The sequence below is a fragment of the Choristoneura fumiferana genome, chromosome 12 (genome assembly GCF_025370935.1).
Source record: "Choristoneura fumiferana chromosome 12, NRCan_CFum_1, whole genome shotgun sequence".
Taxonomy (NCBI): Eukaryota; Metazoa; Arthropoda; class Insecta; order Lepidoptera; family Tortricidae; genus Choristoneura; species Choristoneura fumiferana.
Window position 1 is genome coordinate 6,763,068 of NC_133483.1, and position 23,288 is coordinate 6,786,355.

The following is a 23,288-nucleotide window of genomic DNA, read 5'->3' on the forward strand; positions in this document are numbered from 1 at the left end:
ATTAAATTAACATTGGTAGATTCGTTCTGAACCACCACTATTGTGACTATTATACGAGTATGCTGCAGGTACTGACTTAGTGTGTGCTAGTGTTAGGCAATGTTGATGCTGAAAACAGTATTTTACTTACTTTATTTTTGTTCAACGGTAAAAAGTAAAATGTAGTGAAAAACAGTTTAATACTGTTTTTATCAGTAGGTATAGTTGGCAACCCCAGATATACCTCAAAATATCACTTTTTACACAGATTACATTATCATACATACATACCCGAACCCTGAAAACACATTAGTGTAATAATACTTACGTCAACTTCAATCCCCGGCAGAGGGAACACCCTAGTATGCGGCAGCTCCTTGGGGATGTAGCGGTAGAACTCTTCCCGGCCGCGGTACCACTTGACGCTGTACAATGCCTCCTCGTCTTCCAGCTCCCAGCTACATTCCAGCGTCACGGTCTCACCCACCAGGACTGCATTAGGCACGTTTATTTCCAGGTTGTGGAGGCCTCGGACGCCTGCGAACAACAAACGGTTAAACGTAAATACTAGTTGCTCGTGATTTTATCTTGTGAAGAATTTATCGCTATCCCACAATATAAGTTTGTGTGTAAAATGTATTAATCTAGGTTGTAAACCATCTGACTGACAAATCCATTGAGCCATTTTAGCGGGATGAAGTAACAAAGATTTAAATGTCCAAACCTATGTACATATTCATAATAATAGTGTGCGTGTAAAATATGAAATGGACTCGCTGCTGGGGTTTTCCATCTAGCTATGATTTGGATACCTTCAAAAGGCGAGTGTACCGCCTATTGCAAGGCCGACAACGCACCCGCAGTTCTAATAATGCTGTAGGTGTCCATCGGCAGCGGTGGTCACTTACCATCAAGTGACCCGCCTGTTCGTTTGCCTGCAGCCTGCTTGTTCGATAAAAAAAGTAAGACTAATTTTGATAGTGTTGAATTTAAAAATTTCGAACCGAAATCGACACTCACGGCTTCATTCTCATGGCAGCCGCAAACTGCCGGTTTTTTTTTTATACGACTGGATAGCAAACAAGCAAGTGGGTCTCCTGATGGTACGAGATCACCACCGCCCATAATCATCTGCAATACCAGGGGTATTGCAGACGCATTGCCAACCTAGAGACCTATAAGATGGGATACCTCACGTGCCAGTAATTACACCGGCTGTCTTACTCTCCACGCCGAAATACAATAGTGCAAGCACTGCTGCTTTACGGAGGATAAGCGAGCAAGATGGTGGTAGCAATCCGGGCGGACCTTGCATAAGGTCCTACCACCTGCGTGACTGTCGTCGTCAAAAAGCGACGATTGCATTTGATAACATTCGTTTGTTTGACCTATATTTTAGAGTTAACAAACGGTATTTATAGCTGTAAAAGCAAAACCCCGACTTGTCTTTTTAGTTCGCAAAAGGCGTTTAACTTCCTCAATGTACTCGTTCTGGCCCGCTCGAGCTGAAAAATAATAATGCTGAAACTAGGGAACTCTTTTTCTTTTTTTTGCGATACTGTAAAACTTAAAAGTTTAGGTTTTTTATGTTGCCTTTTAAAATGTTCCTGCGTTATTCATTTATCAACTTTCTTCTCTATAGTTACATTGAAAATAAGTCCCCCATTTGAAACGGGAAGCGCCGGTTTGTTTGTGAGAATGGGATTCTATTTATCTTGTTAGGTACTGCCATAATGAATGTGTTCATATTTACACTCGGATGCCTCGAGAGATCGACCCAGCTGTTTGAATTTGGCATATGCAGATAAGAGTCTGAATAAGCACAGTTTTTGTGCCAGAAAAATAAACTGTTCCCCTGGGATGCCGCTGTTGCGGCGGCGTCGCGAAGCGGAAAGCCAACTTAGAGTAAATGTGCAAAAACATTGCCCAACTTATTTTTGCTACTTGTAGTTGCACCTTTTTCAGGAGTAGGATTATGAGCATTAAGATAGTTAGATAATGTCAAAGACTATATAAGACTTAGGTTCAGTTAGACTAGCTATAACCATCAACATTACAATTTTGCTTAAAGGCTTTAAATAATAAGTTTGAACTTTATATAAGGTGTGAAAAAAAATCTTTTTAAACCACGAACCCGACAACACGAACATTTTTTATTTCCAGTTAGTTGAACTGAGTCGTTTGTCGGATAAAACGGAAATCAAGAAAAACACGGTGTATATTTTTTTAACTTGCATACCTACTTATCCAATCAGAGATCGTTTACACCAGATCATCTGTTTTGCTGCATTATCTTGAACATTCACAATGTTTATACATACTCGTAGTTACATACTTTTTTTTAGGAAGGATAGAGAGCTACAACTTTTTTAATGAGTCTTCGATCCCCGTTGGACCAGGTTAATTTCAATACTTTTTGGTTCGCACGGGTGAACACTGCCTTCCGTCCTGCGTGAGAACATGTTAGGAGTTAATAATTAATTTAACTTTTGACAACAGTCAGAACAACATGAATCAAACCTAGTTAGATGAAACTCGATTGATTCACCTAGAGGAATGTTTATTTGTTACTTTGACAGCTCTGCGGGTGTACGAACGGTATTAAACTTATCTTGTATACTAAAGCACTATTACTTATTCTACGGTAGTACTATTACTTATTCTGTGACTGAAGTATCAAATTAAAAGAGTACTTCAAATGTTTTTACGTAATAAGCAAAGGAATCTAGGCAGTTCAAGAGCCCTTTTGGTTTTCTAAAACATATGCCTGTTAGATATTATGTTAATGACGGGTTTCTGTGACAGGCTAGACATATTTGTGATTGATTAAATAAGTAAATGGTCCAATCACACTGCAGACTGTAACGTCAAACGGACCTCTCGATATTAACGCCATGTAGCGAATTGCCTGTCAAAAAACCGTCTTTGGACTAAACATCCCTGGGGTTTTTTATCGAAATACTTAATTCAAAGTATAGTCACGTCTTTAACAGGGTACATTTTGAAAATCGATCCGTGTAATATTTGTCAACCACAAAAAATCTAAAAACTAACCCAGATGGCAGCTGAAAAATTTAAAGATATTTTGTATACTCTTAGTATCTTATTATTAGTAAGCACACAGAATTTATACTAAGTTAGGAAAAAGTGAAATACTCATTGGCTCTCACATGATTCACTCTCACGCAATGACAGAGAAGATGATGCTACGCAGACCGGATGTTATAGATACAATAGGCATTTTTTTCTTTTTTAAGAAAAAGGAATAAATTCATAGCAGCCGACCATGAAATCTAACTCTGGCAAAGATAAACAGCTGTGCAGAAAACAGAAAAGTCGGGAATGTCTGGAGGACGGCATTGTGGTCGTTTCATGTAAAAGAGCTCAAACAATGTCTGCCAAAGAACTTCATTTTCCCCGACTCGCTTAATCCATATCAAATAAGGCTTATACGTCCTGTAAATAACTTGTGTCATTTTCCTTGAATTTGGTGCGAAAGATATTTACCGAAGTTTTGACAAACAACATTTCGGGCGAAAATAAACGTTGCTAAGGAATATTAATGGAACCAAAGCATAATATCTACACGTTGTTTTAATAAATTTCGTTTCCTTCCTCATATCAATTTGATACTCTCGCATAGCTTTTCGTGCTTACGGCATCAACATTCATTTACATAGTTAAAATTGTTTTATATATTTCAACATAAATGCAATCATTTTTAAGTTTGAATAAAATTTTACACGTATAAAACCATTTTCCAGACGAAAACCGAGACTTCTTTTTGCCTCAGGGAAATTCATGTCCTATGTTCGTGTAAAATCGTAATAAGCGAATTCTTTGCAAACGAAGTCACGGGCAACAACTAGTCTAAAATAAAATTTAAAAGTACGTTCAACGAATTCCATTTTATATTAGATCATTTCAGAGGCGTCTTTACTTATAGTGCAGGGTGTGCGTTGCACACGGGCGCAATTAGGGGCGCCGGCCGCGGCATTTTGTCACACTTTGTACCTATTTCAATTTGACCGCGCGCTTTCTAGATGGCGGTAATAGTACATTGTGTCTTAAGGGCGGTAAACAAGGAATTACGAACGAGAGTCTATTAGAAGCCCGAAGTCGAAGACTGAGGGCTTTAATGAGTCGACGTTCGTAATTCTAGTACCGCCCGTGCGACATACAATGTTTTTCATCACATTTGCGAGTAAAATTGTATATTTGTAAAAGAAAAACTAATATTTTTTCAAAAATTGCCGATACCGCTGACTACGCTCTTGGCAGTGCCAGCCTCCGCGCCGCCCTACCCCAGCCTGACCATGTGCCCGACGTGCGCGCGCCGCGCTCCTGCAGGCCAGCACGACCAGCACGCCATGCAGTATCACACTCATTTACCGACCTTGGGCTTCATGACAAGAAAATTAGTACGGGCAATGACTCATTTACCGACCACGGGTTTCATGACAAGCACATTACGGTCGAGGGTTTTATTTGGGGGGTTGCAACCAAGGTAGCCTGCATGTTACGACACTGTTTACGAGCAAGTGTGATGAAAAGTAATAATTGCACACAGGCGCTTCATGGGCTAAGGACGCCGCTGGATCATTTCAAGTTATTGGTAAGAGATAAAACAATTATCCATTAACCTTCTGACATCAGAAACGTTTGCTCTCGAACCGCAGAAGGAGAATTAATTGGTTCATCCTTCAAATGTAAAGTTTAGATGATATGCGTCGATATGACATGTAATTATGCAAAGCACCTACCCTCCTCTCGGTCCCGACTTGAGAAAACTCAAAGATTTGGAGGAACTCTTCGAATATTTTAAAAAACAAAGTTGAAACCCGGTTATTACTGGGGACTGATGGCGAGTGAAACTTGAGCCTTATTAAATGTTAATAACAGCAGTTGGCGGGTAATTGAATTCGTTAGTTAAATATTAAATCACTGAACTAGGTCGCGTGCCCGCCATTTTTAGGTTTCTGTTTGCAAACCGAAACCCTTGTAAGTTATTTTAGCGGGATCGTTGACCGCGCAATGTTTTTTTTTTACTGGATAACAAAAAGTAACTGCGAAAGCACCGATATTTAATGATAGTTCAACTAAACGTCAAGAGGAGGAAAAAATAACCTCAAAACTTAAATACAAGAAAGCGTATGTTACTTAAAGGGTAATTTGAATAAATGTGTTTAATAATCAGTAAGTACAACGTCAGTAATAGGAACTGCACGGCTTATTTGCGTGCAACACAATAATTGGTACATAACTCAAACAACAAACAGTATCTGATGCATTTTATGTTTAGTACTTAGTCAAAAAAAATCTTCCCATTCTTCCCATTCCTCTCCTATCGGAGGTTGGACAACATCATGGCGATTCTGACTTTGGAGGCCGTTGCTCTAAAGAAGGAAGTGGTACTGCAGTTGAACCAGTCTCGCAAATTCTTCAGCCTCGAATGTCTTCTCCTGCCCATGCTTCTCTTTCCGGCAATCTTCCCCTGGATAATAAGCTGGAGAACTCTGTACTTGGCGTTTCTCATCACATGCCCAAAGTAACACAACTTTCTTTGCTTGATGATCTTTAGAAGCTCAAGCTGCTTGCCCATTATTTGCAATAATGCCACGTTGGTTACTTTTTCACGCCAGGAAATCTTTAGAATGCGGCGGTAAATCCTCATTTCGAAGGCCTCCAACTTTATGGTATTTTGCGTAAGGATCCATGATCCAACTCCGTACAACAGCACTGAGAATATATAATAGCATCGTACTAGACCGATTCTCAGTTCGAAGCTCATGTTTCTGTCACATATCACCCTGCTCATCTTAAAGAACGTCGATAGAGCCATCTCAATACGAACTCATGTCCTGCACGTGATCACCATGTTCATTCAACCAGCAATATAGGAGCTTGAACTGAGCAACCCGTTTAACCTTAAAAAAATCTAGAACTTTAAAATAAATCCATATCGTACTTTCGGTAGTACAGTCAACATCATAAATAAGTGATCACTCTTGTACCTTGTTACTTTAACGTCATGTTTGAAAATCCACAGGAAATTGTGTAACGGTTGAAAGCGACAAGGTACAGAATTGATCACTTATTTATGACGTTGACTGTACAAGGGCATAATTGTCTTAAAATCAAAAAATGAGTTAATATCGTACCTTTGATTGCACAAGGGTATGATTGCCTAGAATCAAAAATTGAGAATATTAAAATAGAAACGTGGATTTATGCCATTGTTCTTCCAAAAGCATGAAGTAACTTACTCACTTATTGGGATATTTAGTTCTAAATAGCACCAAATTTTCTCATTACCTACCTACTTGTCGGTAAGTATATTTAGAAATGAAATGATGAGATGAGATTTTATGTTTATTCAGAAAGTATCTGTGTATATACCTGTTTTTTGTACTGCTTAATATGTGTTGGTGTGCAATAAAGAGTTATTGTAATGTATTGTATATTTACATATTTTTACCGTCCTTTAATAATGTTTATTTCAATCAAAATGCTTAAAACAGAACAGAAAGTGACATAGCGGCAGCGGAATATTGCGTTTTACACTCCACTGGAGTTAATTTAATTTTTGTCAACCTAAAAATATAAGATGTCTTCCTTTTTACGGCCGTCGACATTTTCTGTTTTGGCTCTATTCTCTGTGGCCATACTTTAAAAAAATAATCAAGGAAAGAAAGCGTGCAATGAGAAGACAAGAAGAGCTAAGATCCCATTCCCAGCGTCAGCCCATTCATAGTGTTATTTAATGAAACTATGTACGAGTAGGTACTTCTACGTCGAGTAGTACGGTAATTGCACTTGACAGCTGGAACAAAGTCAAATAGTTCATCGGCGCACCCCCCTTTTATATATTTTGAAAGACGCGCAAAGAAAAACTAGCGTCTCTGGAAATTGTTAATATATTTACCTGTAACTTAAAATCTCGTTGCAGGTTAAGTCTCTTTTTAGGGTTCCGTAGTCAACTAGCAACCCTTACATAGTTTCGCCATGTCTGTCCATCTGTCTGTCTGTCTGTCTGTCTGTCCACGGCTAAGCAGATACTGTTATTTAGTACTAGAAAACTGTAATTTGACATGAATATACACGTCACGCCCATAGTCACGCACAATAGTCACGCCTACAAAGTGGTAAAATAAAAAAATAAAAAAATTTTTAGGGTACCCGTAAAGTGGGGTGATTTTTCTTTCTCGACTAATCCTATAGTGTGGGGTATCGTTGGATATTTCTTTTAATACCATTGGGAGGTTGCCAGGACGATTGTTTGATTCAGTGATCTGTTTGCGAAATATTCAACTTTAAAGTGCAAATTTTCATTAATATCGAGCGTCCTCCCTAAAATCTAAACTATTGGGTGGAAACATTTGAAAAAATTCAGGATGGTAGTAAGTACGTCTTTACAAGGAAAATTATAACGACTATGATTGCTTGAGAATTATTAGTAGTTTAAGAGTAAATAGCAGCCTAAGCTATAAAATATACCTAAACTTGGAAGATTCCGTAGGTACCTACACAATACGAAATCCTTACAAAAATGATTACCTAATTACTTGATTTTTTCGTAATAGCTACGAAACGTTATCTTGGGCGTGTCCGACGCGCTCTTGCCCGGTTTTTTTCCTATAGCAAGAATGATCTTCTAGTAATATAATAATAAACCATATAAATCATATCATAAGAGCCATCGCTGATAATGTTAGTAAATTTCTCCGTACAAATCACTTCGAAGCTAAATAATGTATAAAATATCGGAACGGGTGCCGGTAAGTTGAATGGAGCCCTGCCATCGATCAATCACTCGGACACTTTGGCTGGATATCAATGAGTTTGGGCTACGGACGCCTCTAGCTTACATATCCCCGCTGCTGTTTGCCTTATTGAATACACTTTATTCGTAGCAGCGTAGGGTAATCGAACTTTCTTTAGATGTCTATCTTTTATCATCGATATTGAGCGAGCGTTTGAAACTATGCGAATATAATAAAAGACAGTGACATACTATTAGAATCAAGTCCAGCTTCTTTGTTTGTTCTCTCTCTCACTCCAATGTCACGCAGCACGGATTTCGACTTACTAAGGTCATGACATAACTCTTTCGGCTCTATCACATTCATCACTGTTCTATTCACGCTTGTCGGTTCCGATTGCAGGAAACTTTCCCTTTTTCTGTACATTACCAATTTTCTCTATGTTAGCGTTGTATTTGCGCCAATTCTTAGAATGAATATCCTTTCACTGAATTTACTAAGAATACCTACTTCTATGATACAGACATGGTTGATCTCATAATACGCTATCAAATAACTGTCCGTATCCAAAGATCCATTAATAAATCTCTTTGAGACACATCCTTGAATCCTGGATCAACATTTTACGTCTCTTGTTAAACAGTAAACACCAGGATGAACAGGATTTACCAATAGTCATGTTTTATCAACTTGCAGACATTAACAAGAAATATCTAAGGAAATGTTTTTGTCATTCACATAAATATTAATACATAGTAGACTAACTAACAAGCCGGTCATGAATTATTTATAATCAATGGATTAGGTATATCAAAAATTACAAAAAAATACACAATCACACACACATACAAATAAATAAAAAAAATTGTCTCCTATAACTACAAAACAGAAAAGTGAGTGACTGACTCGTTGTCAGACAACACACAATTTAGCCTAAACTAGTGATATAACGGATACCGGATTTATAGGGCTTGATCGCCAGGTATCCAGCGGTTGGATTTTTGAACCGTTACCACATTGCTTGTTGCGGCGTATTTAGTGCTACAAGTTCCGAATATTACTCTTTATTCAGTAAACTTTTGCACTTATTAATTTACAATTAAAGTTCAATTTTATTAACTGTTTCAGAGGCTGATGCGTGATGACCATGCTGAAAATGATATCGCAATATAAAAGCATCGTCACATGTTTATCTGAATTTATAAAACTGAACGATTTATTTCACTAGAGCTAAAACATCATAAAGTACCCAACAACTCTATTGTGCTACAAGGAGCACACTGAAAATGACAGCAAACGAACTACACTCCTGATTAATTCATTATATTAATGTAGATATTCATTAATATCAAATATGTAAATAATGATAGTCTTAAGTAGCTTCGGCTATCTTGAAGCCAAAAAACATAACCACAATGATTTTCATTTGAAAATGCGCTGATTTGTGAAAAGCGAATCGATATTACTATAACTATTTTAACTTAATTTTGACCACCGACCCTTCATTAAGCATGGTCCGACAAGCACTTAATTTGATTGTATCTTAACTAGGAAATTTGAGAATTACAAATTGTATCAGCAATATTAACTTAATGTAAAGTGTATGTAATCGATATTTTTTTTTGCCTAAGTCAAGTCAATATTATAAGGATGGAAATAATAGCAACATCCTGTTGATTGTATTATCTGTCTCCATATAAGTTAAATAACTGTTTTTTTCTGTTTTTTTTTTTGTATCAAACGTATATACAATAAATCATCGATACTTCGGTTAGTTTTTGTCCCGTATCTTTGTTATGTTTCAATTAATTTTTGAAAAAACTGTGATAAATTTAATGTTACCGAAATTGGTGTTTAAAAAGCAGGTGCTGATGGAAATCGTACCTACTCACCAATATTATACAGATTGCATTGATAAAGTTGAAATTGCTTGCCTCTAAGCTTCTTTGCGTAAACATACACGAAAATTAGATTCATTTAACTTTGCCGTTGATACGAGTTTGTATAAGCCTCGTTTGAATAATAAAGGGGCTATGAAACATCTTTCATATTATGACAGACGAGACGGAGTATAATACGAATCAAATGCGACAGATAGATATTACCTAGATAACTTATCAGGGTGACATTTGTCAACCAAGTTTTATTCAATAGAAAAAACTGGCCAAGAGCGCGTCGGACACGCCCAAAATAGGTTTCCGTAGCCATTACGAAAAATTCAAGTAATATTTTTTTAAGGATTTCGTATTGTGTACCTATGGAATCTCCAAGTTTAGCGTATTTTATACCTTAGAGGTTAGGCTGCTATTTACTCTCAAGTAAACTTAGCCGTTATAATTTTCCTTGTAAATTTGATATACTTACTACTATCCTGAATTTTTCAAATTTTTCCACCCAACAGCACAGATTTTAGAGGGGGGGACGCTCGATTTTAATGAAAATTTGCACTTTAAAGTTGAATATTTCACAAATATATGACTGAATCGAAAAATCGTCTGAGCAACCCAAGCAATGGTTTTAAAAGACCAATCCACCACACTATACACCACATTATAGGGTTAATCGAGAAAAAAAATAACCTCTACTTTACGTCTATAAAGGAAGTAGGTACCCTAAAATTTTTTTTTTAGGTTTTTTTATTTTACCACTTTCTCGGCGTGACTGATATGTATAGTCATGCCAAATTACAGCTTTCTAGTACTAACGGTCTCTGAGCTTAGCCGCGAACAGACAGACACGCGGACAGACATGGCGAAACTATAAGCGTTCCTAGTTGACTACGGAACCCTTAAAAGGAGATCAATTATGAAAATTATCCTGGCATAGGGGCTATATTTTTTTTATTTCAAAATATCGTTCATGTGATTCATATCATGTGTAGAGTTTTTTAAATTTTATATTTATTATTTAGGTATAAAAAGATCATTTTCACTCCTCATGTTCTAAAAGTATATATCTTTGCATAATGGGAGTAAAACGCGTCGTTTACAATTTAGATAGTAAAAAGTAACTAATTTTGTTAATTTTAATACGTACTTAGGCAGAGGCAACACAGCAAAGAACATGATCTGTATTATGTCACTAAAAGTAACTGAAATTGCACACATTGTAAGATAGGTACATGCAAATATTTATCAAATCACTTTGACTATTATTGCAATTTAACAAAACAATAAATTAAAAAAAATACCCGACCGCCTTAAAAATACAAATAAGAAGAAAACAAGGTCTAGTGGGCTAGAACTGTGTTTAGTAGCTAACTTAAAGTTCAACAGTCGGGACCCATTAGGTACCTACTACTAAGATTTTTTGAGCTGGTCAAGATTTGAATGGGTCCCGACTGTTGAACTTTAAGTTAGCTACTAAACAGAGTTCTAGCACACTAGACTTTTCTTCTTTTTAGTATTTTTAAGGCGGTCGGGTTTTTATATTTTTTATTTTATTGTTTTATTTCACTTTTTTAATAGTTCTGTGAAAATGGTAGATTAAAACTATTATAACGCATATATATGTAGAATGGGCTAATTATTACCTTTCATTTGATACCCTACTCGATAGATTTGAATAAAAAACATTTTAGTAGTTATGAGAGGACATAGGAATAGACATACTCAGTGGCCAAGCGTCCATAGAACTCTATTCCCACTGGCTTGGACAATATTTACAAAATTGGACTAGGATATACATGATTTATGAAAGATATATGCGATATTTGCTTCGACTTTACCACGAAAATATCTTACGCTACGCCACTGAGACATACATACATAACCCTCCTTCTTTGCAGTCGGGTAAAAACATATACTCAAATAATAATATAATATATAATATATACTAAAAAAAATAAGAAAAAAAATAGAAATAAGAAAATAAGATATTTTAGTATATATTACTCGTAAAACTGCCAATGAAACTATTATACATTTTCAATCCCAAAATTAGTGATTGTGTGTTAGGGTGGAGCGTCTATGTATGGAGAAAAAAAAAGTTGTTTAATCAGTCTCGAATACCTCTAAAAACTTGCACATAGACTAGTTTCTTACATAAATATTTTTATATTATTTTTTCGACATATATTTTAGCCCTTTACCTACCATACCTCGAAGATTTTGATTCTTGTGTGAAAACAACGTAACTTCGCATAAAAATAAATTAATATTATGTTTTATGCTAAAAGTGACGGGACATCAACTTTAATCAAAAATTGTATCAATAAGTTCATAGAGAGGTGTTACAAGTCGCATAAATATATTTAAACGAAAATTGGTGGTATTGGTATTTTTGGCACTCTATTTAATTTCAAATTTTGGTGCATTTATGTAAGTGCGTTACAAAGGTGTTTTACGTAAACTATGTTATATTTCGAATAAGATGACAACATAGTTTTAGTTAAAAACACAATGTTTTACGGAATTTAAGTTAACAATTTTTTCAAATCTTTGAATGACAGTAGTGCTCAAAGTAGGTTTAAATATTTTTATTTTTATCATAAACCTTTGAACAAATCGCAACATTTTAGCACTATGCAGCATTCAAAATCAAAAAAAACATCTAACTCAGGTTTGTTATGGCTCTCAAGTCCCTCAGCGAAATAATAAATTTAATGAAATACAATAAAATGCGTACCAAAATAATAACAGACAATAACATACATTTTCTTTCCCAGTGTTTCACGTTATAAGCAAAACTACGGCAATGCTGAAATAGAGACGACTTTGCTTTAACAAGCGCTGACTGAGAGAAATTGGTAGTTTCCTGCCTTTGAGTGATACAAATGTCACAGTAACGACTCTTAGCAAGACAAGGGTTAATTTATCTCTAGACAAATGCTACTATTTCCCGTCTTCAAAACGAGTCTGCAATTCCTTATCGCTTTAATCTCATCACGTGTGCTAACTTTGTTTAACGATCTTGTAGAAACAAGTGCTTTGTGTGATGGCGTAAGAGCTGGTAATTTTGTGTATCTCACTCGGATTACGTTACCGCAGTCGTAATCGTAAAGCATTAAGTTCTCCCCAAGTTTAACGTATAACCTGTTTATTAGACACGCAAAGGTAAGATATATTTTGTTATGATTACGTCGTGCGGTCCCTGTGACACTTATACTATTTAATACGAGAGCGAGAAGGACGGTACGATACGAACTTCGAGTTTCGTAGTAGCCCTGCAGGAGCGAACGGACTCAGTACTTTGTCTGGGAGAGATACAAACTCTTTGTACACAAGAGGCCACAGCAGGGCTACTACGAAACTCGAAGTTCGTGTCGTACGGTTCCTCTGACACTTATACTATTTAATACGAGAGCGAGAGGGACGGTGCGACACGAACTTCGAGTTTCATAGTAGCCCTGCTGTGACAGGAGATCATTTTACCTGGTGTCCTTTGTGAAAAATGGCAAAGTCGAGTTGATGTGACGTGGGGTTTCTGAATAAAATTCCAACTTACGACTCACGATTCGAAAATTTTAAAATATTAAGAGCATATAATGGAACGTCACAATTGATATTCAGCATACACTTCAGCCATTTCGGGTGCGAAGTGTCGAAGCACTTAGGTACCATTACGTTAATAAATAGCTTTTAAACTCTTACGTTACAGGTTCAGAGCAGTTGAAATTACTTTTTGATACGGAGCGCCAAATGTCTGACAATCTCTAAAAATTCAATAATCTTTGCATGTTCTAACTTTTCATTCTAGCTGTTTTAATAAGCAATAATTTCATAGTGACTTTGTATGAAGCTTAAGCTTGTGCAGAGATTAATAATCTAAAATTAGTAAACGTAGAGACAGCGATTAAATCATGTTCCATGCTCTATAATCCACACCACTGTTCATAGGTGAACACGTACAGGATAGCAATTAAGCAAAACCATCAAGAGTAGGTAATTAGAATGTGGCATAATATGATATACAAGAAAAATTAAGGCTGTGTGACAGCTTCACTTTGTTACATTTTTATGAAGCTCATTTTTACAAGCTCTTACTTAGCTTCACCTGTCCCGTTATCTGCCTGTCTGTCTGTCTGTAATCAAATCATGTAAGTTAAATTCGACCAACTTCCAGTTGGTATTCAGATTGACTTGAAATTTGGAATACTTATGTAAATTGCGTGACAGTTCAATATTCGGATATCGTCTCGATCGTCGATTCGATCATCTCTGCAGGACAAAACTCTTCAACGGTTACTGGCATCGACTTAATATTTGGTATGCAAATGTAATTTGACTGACAATGCAAGTACAATCAACAAAACATACAGTCAGCAAAAAGCTTGTATTAAAAAATGATTTTTTTGCCAAAAGCTTATGTACCTAGTAAGGAATCGAGTATCTACAATAGTAACATGGTCCACCACCGACAGTATAGCGACGGAACACGGAGCACATGCAGGCTCATCACAGGGGAATATTCAGTGCATGTAAGCCACATAGCGCTTGAATAGCGCTTGAATACGAGAGATTCCGGCTATGCAGTGTTGTACACTGAATGCCCTGGGAGTCAGTTCGGCCGTACATGTAATCGTTTAAGTTTAAGATGTTCTCTTGAAAACGGTTTAGTCTACCTCGCTTGTGAGTACGTAGGTGACGGCGACATTGCACTTTTACGAGATAAAAGCCATCCTCTATATTCAAATTATATTATTACCAAGGGGCGCAACTCATAACACATTTAGTTAAGAGGGTTATTAATAATAGGCGATTTTAAATTCATTAATTTTTGGTCACTTGAAGCCGTGTAAATCGACTTTTAAAAACTTTGAAGAACTTACTTCAAAATTAAATAAATGACTCGAGTTTCAACTGAATTCAAAGCTGTTAACAAGCTTTAAAGGTCAAACAGAGATCAAACTTTAACAGAGAGTTAACATTCTCAACTAAGAAAAGAAAAAACGCTGAACTAAATGCCGTTAACAAGTGCGAAATAGACACTATAAGCAAAACAAAATGAAACGTTCAATATATTACCAGTAACATGCTACGTTATATGAAGTTAAGTGGGATGATGGCCCTGTTTTCCATAAGCCGATCTGACGACGTAAAAAGGGAATCTCATAATGTGCCTAGGAGACTATATCTTTTGTTATATGATACGTAATATTAGAACATTATAGAAGCAATAATGTGAAAAGATTCTGTAATAGTATTATAACTCTTTGAGTCCTAAGTAACCGTTTTCTCTAACAACTAAAATCACTAGCTGTATTAATACGAATGCAAAAAATGATTGTGTCTGCCTTCGACATGACCTTACAGAATATCAAGATTGGTTTTTTGGAATCTTTTTGTATTTTATATTTCAATTCCAATTTTTTTTGTTACCCATATCAAAATACAAACTGAAATATAGATGCATAGAAAAACCAGAAAAATAAGACCAGCGCTGGGAATCGCACCCAGGTCCTCGGCATTCCGTGCCGCGTACTATACCGCTACACCACTGCTAGACAGTGAAACAGACGCGAATTTCTCGTATGCACCACATATCTCAGCTTGTTTGTTTTCTTATTTAGTCATTTAAGCAGCGACACTAGCGACAACTATGCTGTAGCCCTCATCGAGAAACTTTCAGCACCCCATTGGAACTAACCGCTCACCCGGACAAGAGATGTCGTTATTAAGCAATCAAATTAAGATTGGTTTTTTGGAATCTTTTTGTATTTTTTATTTCAATTTCAATTTTTTTGTTACTTTTACGGTCATCCCGTAAAACCCATATCAAAAATACAAACTGAAATATAAATGCATAGAAAAACCAGAAATACCGCTATAGCAATTCGCTTCAATTGTTTTTATAACCGGGCTTTACAAAAAAATTAGTGCTGGTACTTACCTAATTGACGTTGCACTAAGCAAATAAAACCTAAACGGCTCTTACCTACTAAATAGAGCAACTTAAGTTAAGCAGGGAAAAGCTTATACAGTGCGTATTTTTGATACAACCACAAACTATAAGGGTAAGGGTAGTTAGTAAAAGGCCTAATAAACACGTTATTATATTTTTCATCACACTTGCTCGTAAACAGTGTCGTAACATGCAGGCTACCTTGGTTGCAACCCCCAAATAAAACCCTCGACCTTAATGTGCTTGTCATGAAACCCGTGGTCGGTAAATGAGTCATTGCCCGTACTAATTTTCATGCCATGAAGCCCAAGGTCGGTAAATGAGTTTGTTACTGCATGGCGTGCTGCTGCTGCGTGCGCGCGCTGCACACGCACGCCATGCACATGCCGCGGATTGCCAAGAGCGCAGCCAGCGGTATTGACAATTTTTGATAAAATATCAGTTTTTCTTTTACAAATATACAATTTTACTCGCAAATGTAATGAAAAACATTGTATGTCGCACGGGCGGTACTAGAATTACGAACATCGACTCATTAAAGCCCTCAGTCTTCGACTTCGGGCTTCTAATAGACTCTCGTTCGTAATTCCTTATTTACCGCCCTTAAGACACAATGTACTATTAGTAAAATATTGCCACTTATTATTTTTGTTAAGTATTAAATAAATTAGCAGATTCTATTTTGTTTTTATCTAAAACGCCTCATTTGGTTACGTGACAGCTGTCACAGAACGCTTCTCTCTCGTATCAAATTAATGTACGCATACGCTTTACATTGCTGCTCGAAAAAAAAAAACAAAAATTAATTACGCTCTGGTAGTTAATTCGTGGTTAATTCTTAATTATCAATTTCTTTTAAATATGGGTTAATAACACTTAAATCTACGTCTGGTTAAAGTTTTTGGCTATATCGACCATACACGCTGTAGAAAATCACTAAAAGGTAAGCAAGATTAAAAACCAAGATACGGGTAACATATTGGACACGTCATATTTTCCTCCACCAAAAGACTGTTAGACATAGAATACCTACACCATAAACGAATTATAAGTTATTTTCCGTTACCAGCCAGCATAACAACAGAGCATCCGGGTTGGGTCCTGTCAATAAGTAATAAAGGTAATGGAGGGTTCTATTACATTGCTGTCAATGTTACTGAAAGCCAGTATGAAAACTTGAAAGCACCCCGGTCTTTGTAATTAAAAAGGCCTATTTCTATCTCGTCACAAAAGACGTAATCTAAACGGGAAAATGTAATATAGTTCATCATTCCAGCCTATATAGGTACGTCTCACTACTGGGCACAGACTTCCTCTCAGAATGAGAGGGCTTGTGCCGTAGTTCCCACCCGGGCCCAGTGCCGATTGGGAACTTCACACACACCATTGAATTGCTTCGTAGGTTTGTTCAGGTTTCCTCACGATGTCTTCCTTCACCGTAAAGCTCGTGGTAAATTTCAATGTAATTTCGCACATGAATTCCGAAAAACTCAGAAGTGCGAGCCGAGATTTGAACCCACGATCCTCTGCTTGAGAGACCATAGGTCAAACCACTCTGCCACCACGGCTTGTAATGCAGTTTGCTGTAATAAATTAAATATGATTTTATTACCTCGCGGGCCTCGCATTGCATGAAGGGGCTAGACTAGCCCTGCCTCTAGCACGTGGCACGTGGAGATCGTTAATTCCATAAAGACTTTTGACCCAATGATTGTCTTCAAGGACAGTCCAGGAAACTGAATCGCATACCGGGGTGGAGTCTCACAATTAATTTTAAGATGATTTCTTTGGTAGGTGTGTCTGCAGGTGTATCTACAATGTATTTGCAATAAAAAGTTCCCATCCTGCTGTACTACGAAGTACAAAACTTCGTATGTTGCCGTCCCGCCGACGCATGTCATTTAATACGCGAGTAAAAGGGAGGGTGCGATACGAACTTCGATTTTAAGTTTCGTAGTAGCCCCTCTGGTACACGATTCAGTTTCTTCGATTGGACATCTGTACAATTTTGAACCATGGGTTCTGATAGTAACTAAAAGTAAAGACGGATTTCTGCGACCGGAAATGCGTAAGGCCGGTAAAACCACACCTTGCCGTGGGCATAGGTACTGATCCACGCACAGAAGTGTATACAAACTTCACTAATTGGTTGAGCTACGCAACTGCGTAGAGTAGACGCATAGTAAGCAAGGCCTAGTTTTATGCGGCGTCTCATTATTCGTAGAATTTCGACTTTCTTTTGTCCTTGGTGGAGCTTGTGCCAAACATTCGTACTTCACGCTTAGTAAGTACTGGAGATACTAGGTTATTTTTTTACCACGTATGTTCGAAATATATCTAATAAGTTCATATAATAATATCCATATTTTCCACTCCTAAGAGCGATGAACTCATGTGCTAATGTCAACTGAAATTCCTCTAATGAATGTTTAATTTTAAACAAATCGCTTCTACATAACCTTGATAGAAATTGTACTCGTATCTGTATTATTCTTAGTGGTATCTTTAAAAGTAGGTAAACGATGTATTTTATTTTGCGATGTAAACGATTTACAACAAAGGATAACTGTAGCTTTGAACTAAGAGGAGGGGGTTTGCAGCCCCGGGCAATGCTAAACTGTTCATTGTTAATGTACAGTCCTTCATTAATACAAAGCGAATTAGGTAGGTAATTAATATGGAATAAAACGTATTAAACACACCGAAGTAGCGAACAAAAGCTATAGTAAAACATAAAGTTCTTTAATTATTATGGTGTTTTCAATAAATAATGGAAAGAATGACCTAAAATACTTTCAAAATCCCAAGATCANAAATATTTTCTGTATGTCGTGAGGTTTTCAGTTATTTTATTAGCACCTGATCAAAAGTTGTATTTTAACATTTTATTGAGTATTAGCTTAATATTCATTTCCGATTCTGGAAAGAGGATTGAAGTGAACCACAATAAAAAATAGTATTGAAAGTAAATTATACCTGAGACCGGGTTATCATAAGACTCGTACGCGTTATAAATATAATAATTGAAGTTTTCCAGTTTTAAACATCATTTACTTATCAATAATTGATGGCGTAGATCCACTGTAGTGTTACTGACAGTTATAATAAGATTACAGTCATATATTGAACTTTCACACTTATCTCACATAAGTAAACAAAACTATCAAGGTATAATTAAAAGTTTTGTTCATAATAATCAAATAATTACTTTTCATAACAAGTGATACCTACAGGATCACAAATAAGATAAATATTTTGGTTCATATAATACAGTGTGCTAGGAAATCAGATGCGGATATTTTAAGGATCGATTATTTGCATCGTCGTTAATTGGTTTCAATTAAATTAAATTAAAAAAAATACAGTTAATTTAATGTTAATGCGAGGAATGAATTTTTTTGAACGGAATGGATTTTTGTATAAGCAAAAAAATATTACCACATTATACTTAAATAATTATGTGTATAATTAATTATTAGGTTATTAATTACATACCCTGAAAATATTCCGCACCTTATATATTTTATTATAACATAATTGTTTGAGTATATAACCCGGTTTACACGTAACTATCAATTTTATTTTAATAACTGTTGTAACCACATGATTGTCGATAACTGCTTGCAAAAAGAATCGCATCGATGCAACTAGATTTTCACACATATTAGAGCGGAATACTGTCCCTTATAATTACACAGTGGGCTTCTAACGTTTCCGGAGTTCGCTTTTTTTTGTTATCCAACGTTGGACATGGTTATAACAACTCATAATTTTTCAATGGGATTTAAATCCGGTGATCTGGCAGGCCAAGGAACGACTTTTAACATTATTTTTGTTGTTGATTAAACCAGTCTTTGCACAATATAACTGTTTTTATCTGTAACAATATAAATAAACATTAAATAATATAACGTAGATATCATTTTAATGAAAAATTGGTAGTCATGAACGTAACCAAAAAAAAACTCACATTAACATTTCTCTAGAAATTTCCGACATATTTTTTCCTTCTTCAATTAATTAATTAATTTCCACAACTTTTAACCATCTCAATATTGCGATGAGAACTCATTTTAAAGAATAATTACGATAATCAGCAGATTCACTTGAAAGAGACGATCAAACGATGTTTGCAAGCAGCTGAAAAAGTAGCAAAATCTTTGTAATAAAAACTTAGCCTGGTAGTTTGAAGATCTTCAGTCTACCTCTTTTAATTTCGTTAAACACGCATGACTTACCGATTAATTTAAGACGACCCGATATAGATCCGATTTTCATCGCTTATGATAAACAGTAATATGGTCAATGGTTATGAACTTCGTTCTTCGTTCGTATGTCACAAGTTCAAATCCCACCAGGCGATAATATGAGTTTGTGTTTTTGTAAATTTACTGCTAGATTTGGAGATTACTAAAGTTGACACTCATTCGCAACATGGGTCATCATAAATAAAGAATTTCATTATCATCAGCCTCCAGCCTATAGATACACGTCCCACTGCTGTCACAGGCTCCTCTCAGAATGAGAGGGCTTGGCCGTAGTTCCCACGCGGCCCAGTGTGAATTGGAAACTTCACACACACCAAAGAATTGAACAAGAAACGATAGTAATGCGAATAATAATATTCTCCACTCTACGAATAAGTACGAAAGAGACAGAAATGTCGTTACGCGTATTTCGCGGTATTCATTTCCACGTTGTCCCACCAGGCAGGGACATATTTAGTTACTACGGCAGCGAAAAATATAAAATTTCTACATGAGTATAAATATTTTTGAATTAAGGTCAAGCGCCAGCGCCATCTAGTGAGATATTAATAAAACAACAGTTAGTAAATAAGTCAATACCTGCTTAATACACTATCAAATACATAGATGCGCTATTTCTCGCGTCAGACGATTTGTTTGAATTGCCATCGACTTTTGCAGCCATAGTACCTTACAGTAATTCCAGTAAATTATCTTTCTGCATAGACAACAATTACACAAACAAAAACACAATTTACCCATATTATGTAAAACGCAGAACTTGTCGGTGGGTTAACTAACTAAGTTTTTAATTGGTAAGTTTGACGCGGCTTTTGCAGATGTATCAATGGATATTTCTGTTTTTTTTTTAAATTAATTTGACGAAGGCATTGTGCTGAATATAATTTGATGTTTAAATTATTCTTCCTTTTAGCTTTGTTATGCAATGATAACTGATATTTTTTTTCTATTTTCCACCTGTGAAATTTTGCAAATTATTTTCATGTCAGCCGAAACACGTCCACTGCTGGACAAAGGCCTCCCCCAAGGCTCTCCGCTCAGTCTTTATTAAAAGTGTCACACCTTATAATATTTAAAATAATAAAAAATTCTTTATTTCAGACCGTACAGATCCATAATATAAAAAAAGGCTTCACATTTTAAAAAGAGAACTATATTTTCTGTCATTTAAATGTAGATTTGTCACTAAACTACGATACCCCAATTATAATATCTATCCCTAAGAAATATAGTAGTCATCATATAATCAAAACTGTCTCTAAGTATGAGTCATCAGTTTAATGTAACCTGTATCCTAAATTATAGTTTGATCATCAAAATTCGATCACCAAAATAATAGATCTGTCACCTAATAAATAGATCAGTTCCTTAATTCGATGCTTCTACCTGATCTACTAAGGCAGGTCTTGTACGACGACGAGTGTTAGGTAGAACTGCGACCCTCAGTGCCAGAACTGAACATTTTTTTGCTAATACTTTGTATGATGAGTACAAATGTTTGTACTTGAGTCTTGGATGTTTGTATGTATTTAAGTGTATATGTATGTATGTCTAGCCGTTGTTTAGCACCCATGGAATCAACTTTGCTTAGTTTGGGGCTATGTCAATTAGTGTAATTTGTGAGAAGATATTATTATTATTATTATTTCATTCATTGCATATCATTATCGTCAAATTTCAGTTCAATTATTTGATGATCAATTTGCCACTGATTAAAGTTATTTTTTAGTAGGTAGCCATTTCTATATTGTTTGGTGATTCAATTTTTAGTGACACATCAGTTATTTGATGATCAATATTATTTCCGAGTAATTTTTAAAATAATATTTAGGTATAATCCGTGAGCTCTTAGAAAACCTTCGGGTTTCGGGGAAATCGGAAGGATTTCTGTTTTCTAGTACATTATTAGAGCAGTTTAAAACCATCACCTTATTTATTTATTTATTTTTTGAAAATCATTTCTATAGGGAGTCAACTTAAATAGGGTATTTCTGTAAATAGCCAATAACGGGAAATTGTTTATAATTATATTGTATATATATTTTTAAAAGAAGCTGAAAGATTCAAATATTTAAATATTGTAAAATTTTAATGAGGTTCAAGAGCAACGAGGATTTCGAAAAGTACATTAAACAATATTAAACGAAGCTGACCAAAAAGAATTATTTGACATACCCAAGAGAAGTAGACACAGTATAACAGCTCTATATACTTCCAAACAAAATTAACGACGGAAGAATTCGAGAATGCTGATTTGTTTTATTTGTTACATGATAAAAAGTCATATTGTATTAAAATTAGAAAAAGATAAATAAGCGTAATAGTATTACAGTAAGGTAAATAGTTATGTAAAGACATAACTTTTTACGGTAACTTTGAAAAGTTTTGCAAGTTGATAATAGAACAGAACCGCATATCACGATCGCGTGTCATCGTCAATACCCGAAGAATGCTTCTAAAATCCGAAGGTTTTTAAGAGCTCACGGAGTGTAACCGTTTGAATATTATTTGATGATTTAATTTAGGTGACACGTCTACTATTTTATATCAATAAAATCATACCCTTTTAAAAAAGTATTTTTTTTTAATTATCAACTCTTTTGCCACAGTCAAAGTTGTAAGTTGATTGTTTTTCTTGCTTTCCTTTTTAAATTCAAGATACATAATAATATGTACTTAGATACATACATACTCTTTTACGACATTTGAAGTTGCTAAAAACGCTATAATATAGTTATATTATAGTTCGTTTGAAGTTTCTTCGTGATAGAAATAAATATTGCATTTTTATAATAAACAGGATTGTCCTGACATCGGCAGGTCACGTTGCATCCCCTTAGGCCTCGCTCGAACGACAGTTAAATATCGCTCTGATATCGAAGAAGCGCATACACAAATGCAAAATATAACTGTCATTTCCAAGATGCTGAAGCCAATACTGAAAGATATTCTATATTCATTAAAGATTGACTAGGTATGACTCAATAAATCAAGTAAGGGAATCGAGAAAATCAAAAAGCTAACGAAAAAATATGAAAGATATCAATTGAGTATCTAAGAGTATTATAATTTACACTAAATTAAAATAAAAGCTAATTTAAAATTCCTTAGAATTTAGTTTAGTTTTAGCTGAAGAGAAAGTAGATGTGATTGCTGAGCAGCAAAGCGTTACAGTGTGTGAAATATTGTATTATAGTAGATTGATAACCAAGGGTGGAAAGTGACCCATTTCACCCGAGATATTTCTGGCGCTCGAACGAAGTGAGAACGCCAATAGTTCGAGGGGAAATGAGTAATTTCACCCGAGTTAGACACTCTACTTTTCATTTCGACTGTGAGGAAAGTAAAATACTACAAAAAAAATTAGGATAATAATAAATTGAAAGAAATATTTCAGGTGAAATGGGTCACTTTCCACCCTTGGTCATGAATCTAC

The 23,288-nt window shown here is 35.6% G+C and overlaps 1 protein-coding gene across 3 annotated transcripts in view; it reads right to left on the reverse strand.

The window, feature by feature from the left end:
* Positions 1-23,288, reverse strand: part of LOC141433202 (uncharacterized) — a 213,920-nt gene that overhangs the window by 28,860 nt on the left and 161,772 nt on the right. For all 3 annotated transcript variants that reach the window (XM_074095131.1, XM_074095130.1, XM_074095129.1), the window contains exon 3: positions 308-516. In XM_074095131.1, the coding sequence (XP_073951232.1) occupies positions 308-516 (209 nt within the window). The remainder of the gene's footprint in view (positions 1-307; positions 517-23,288) is intronic.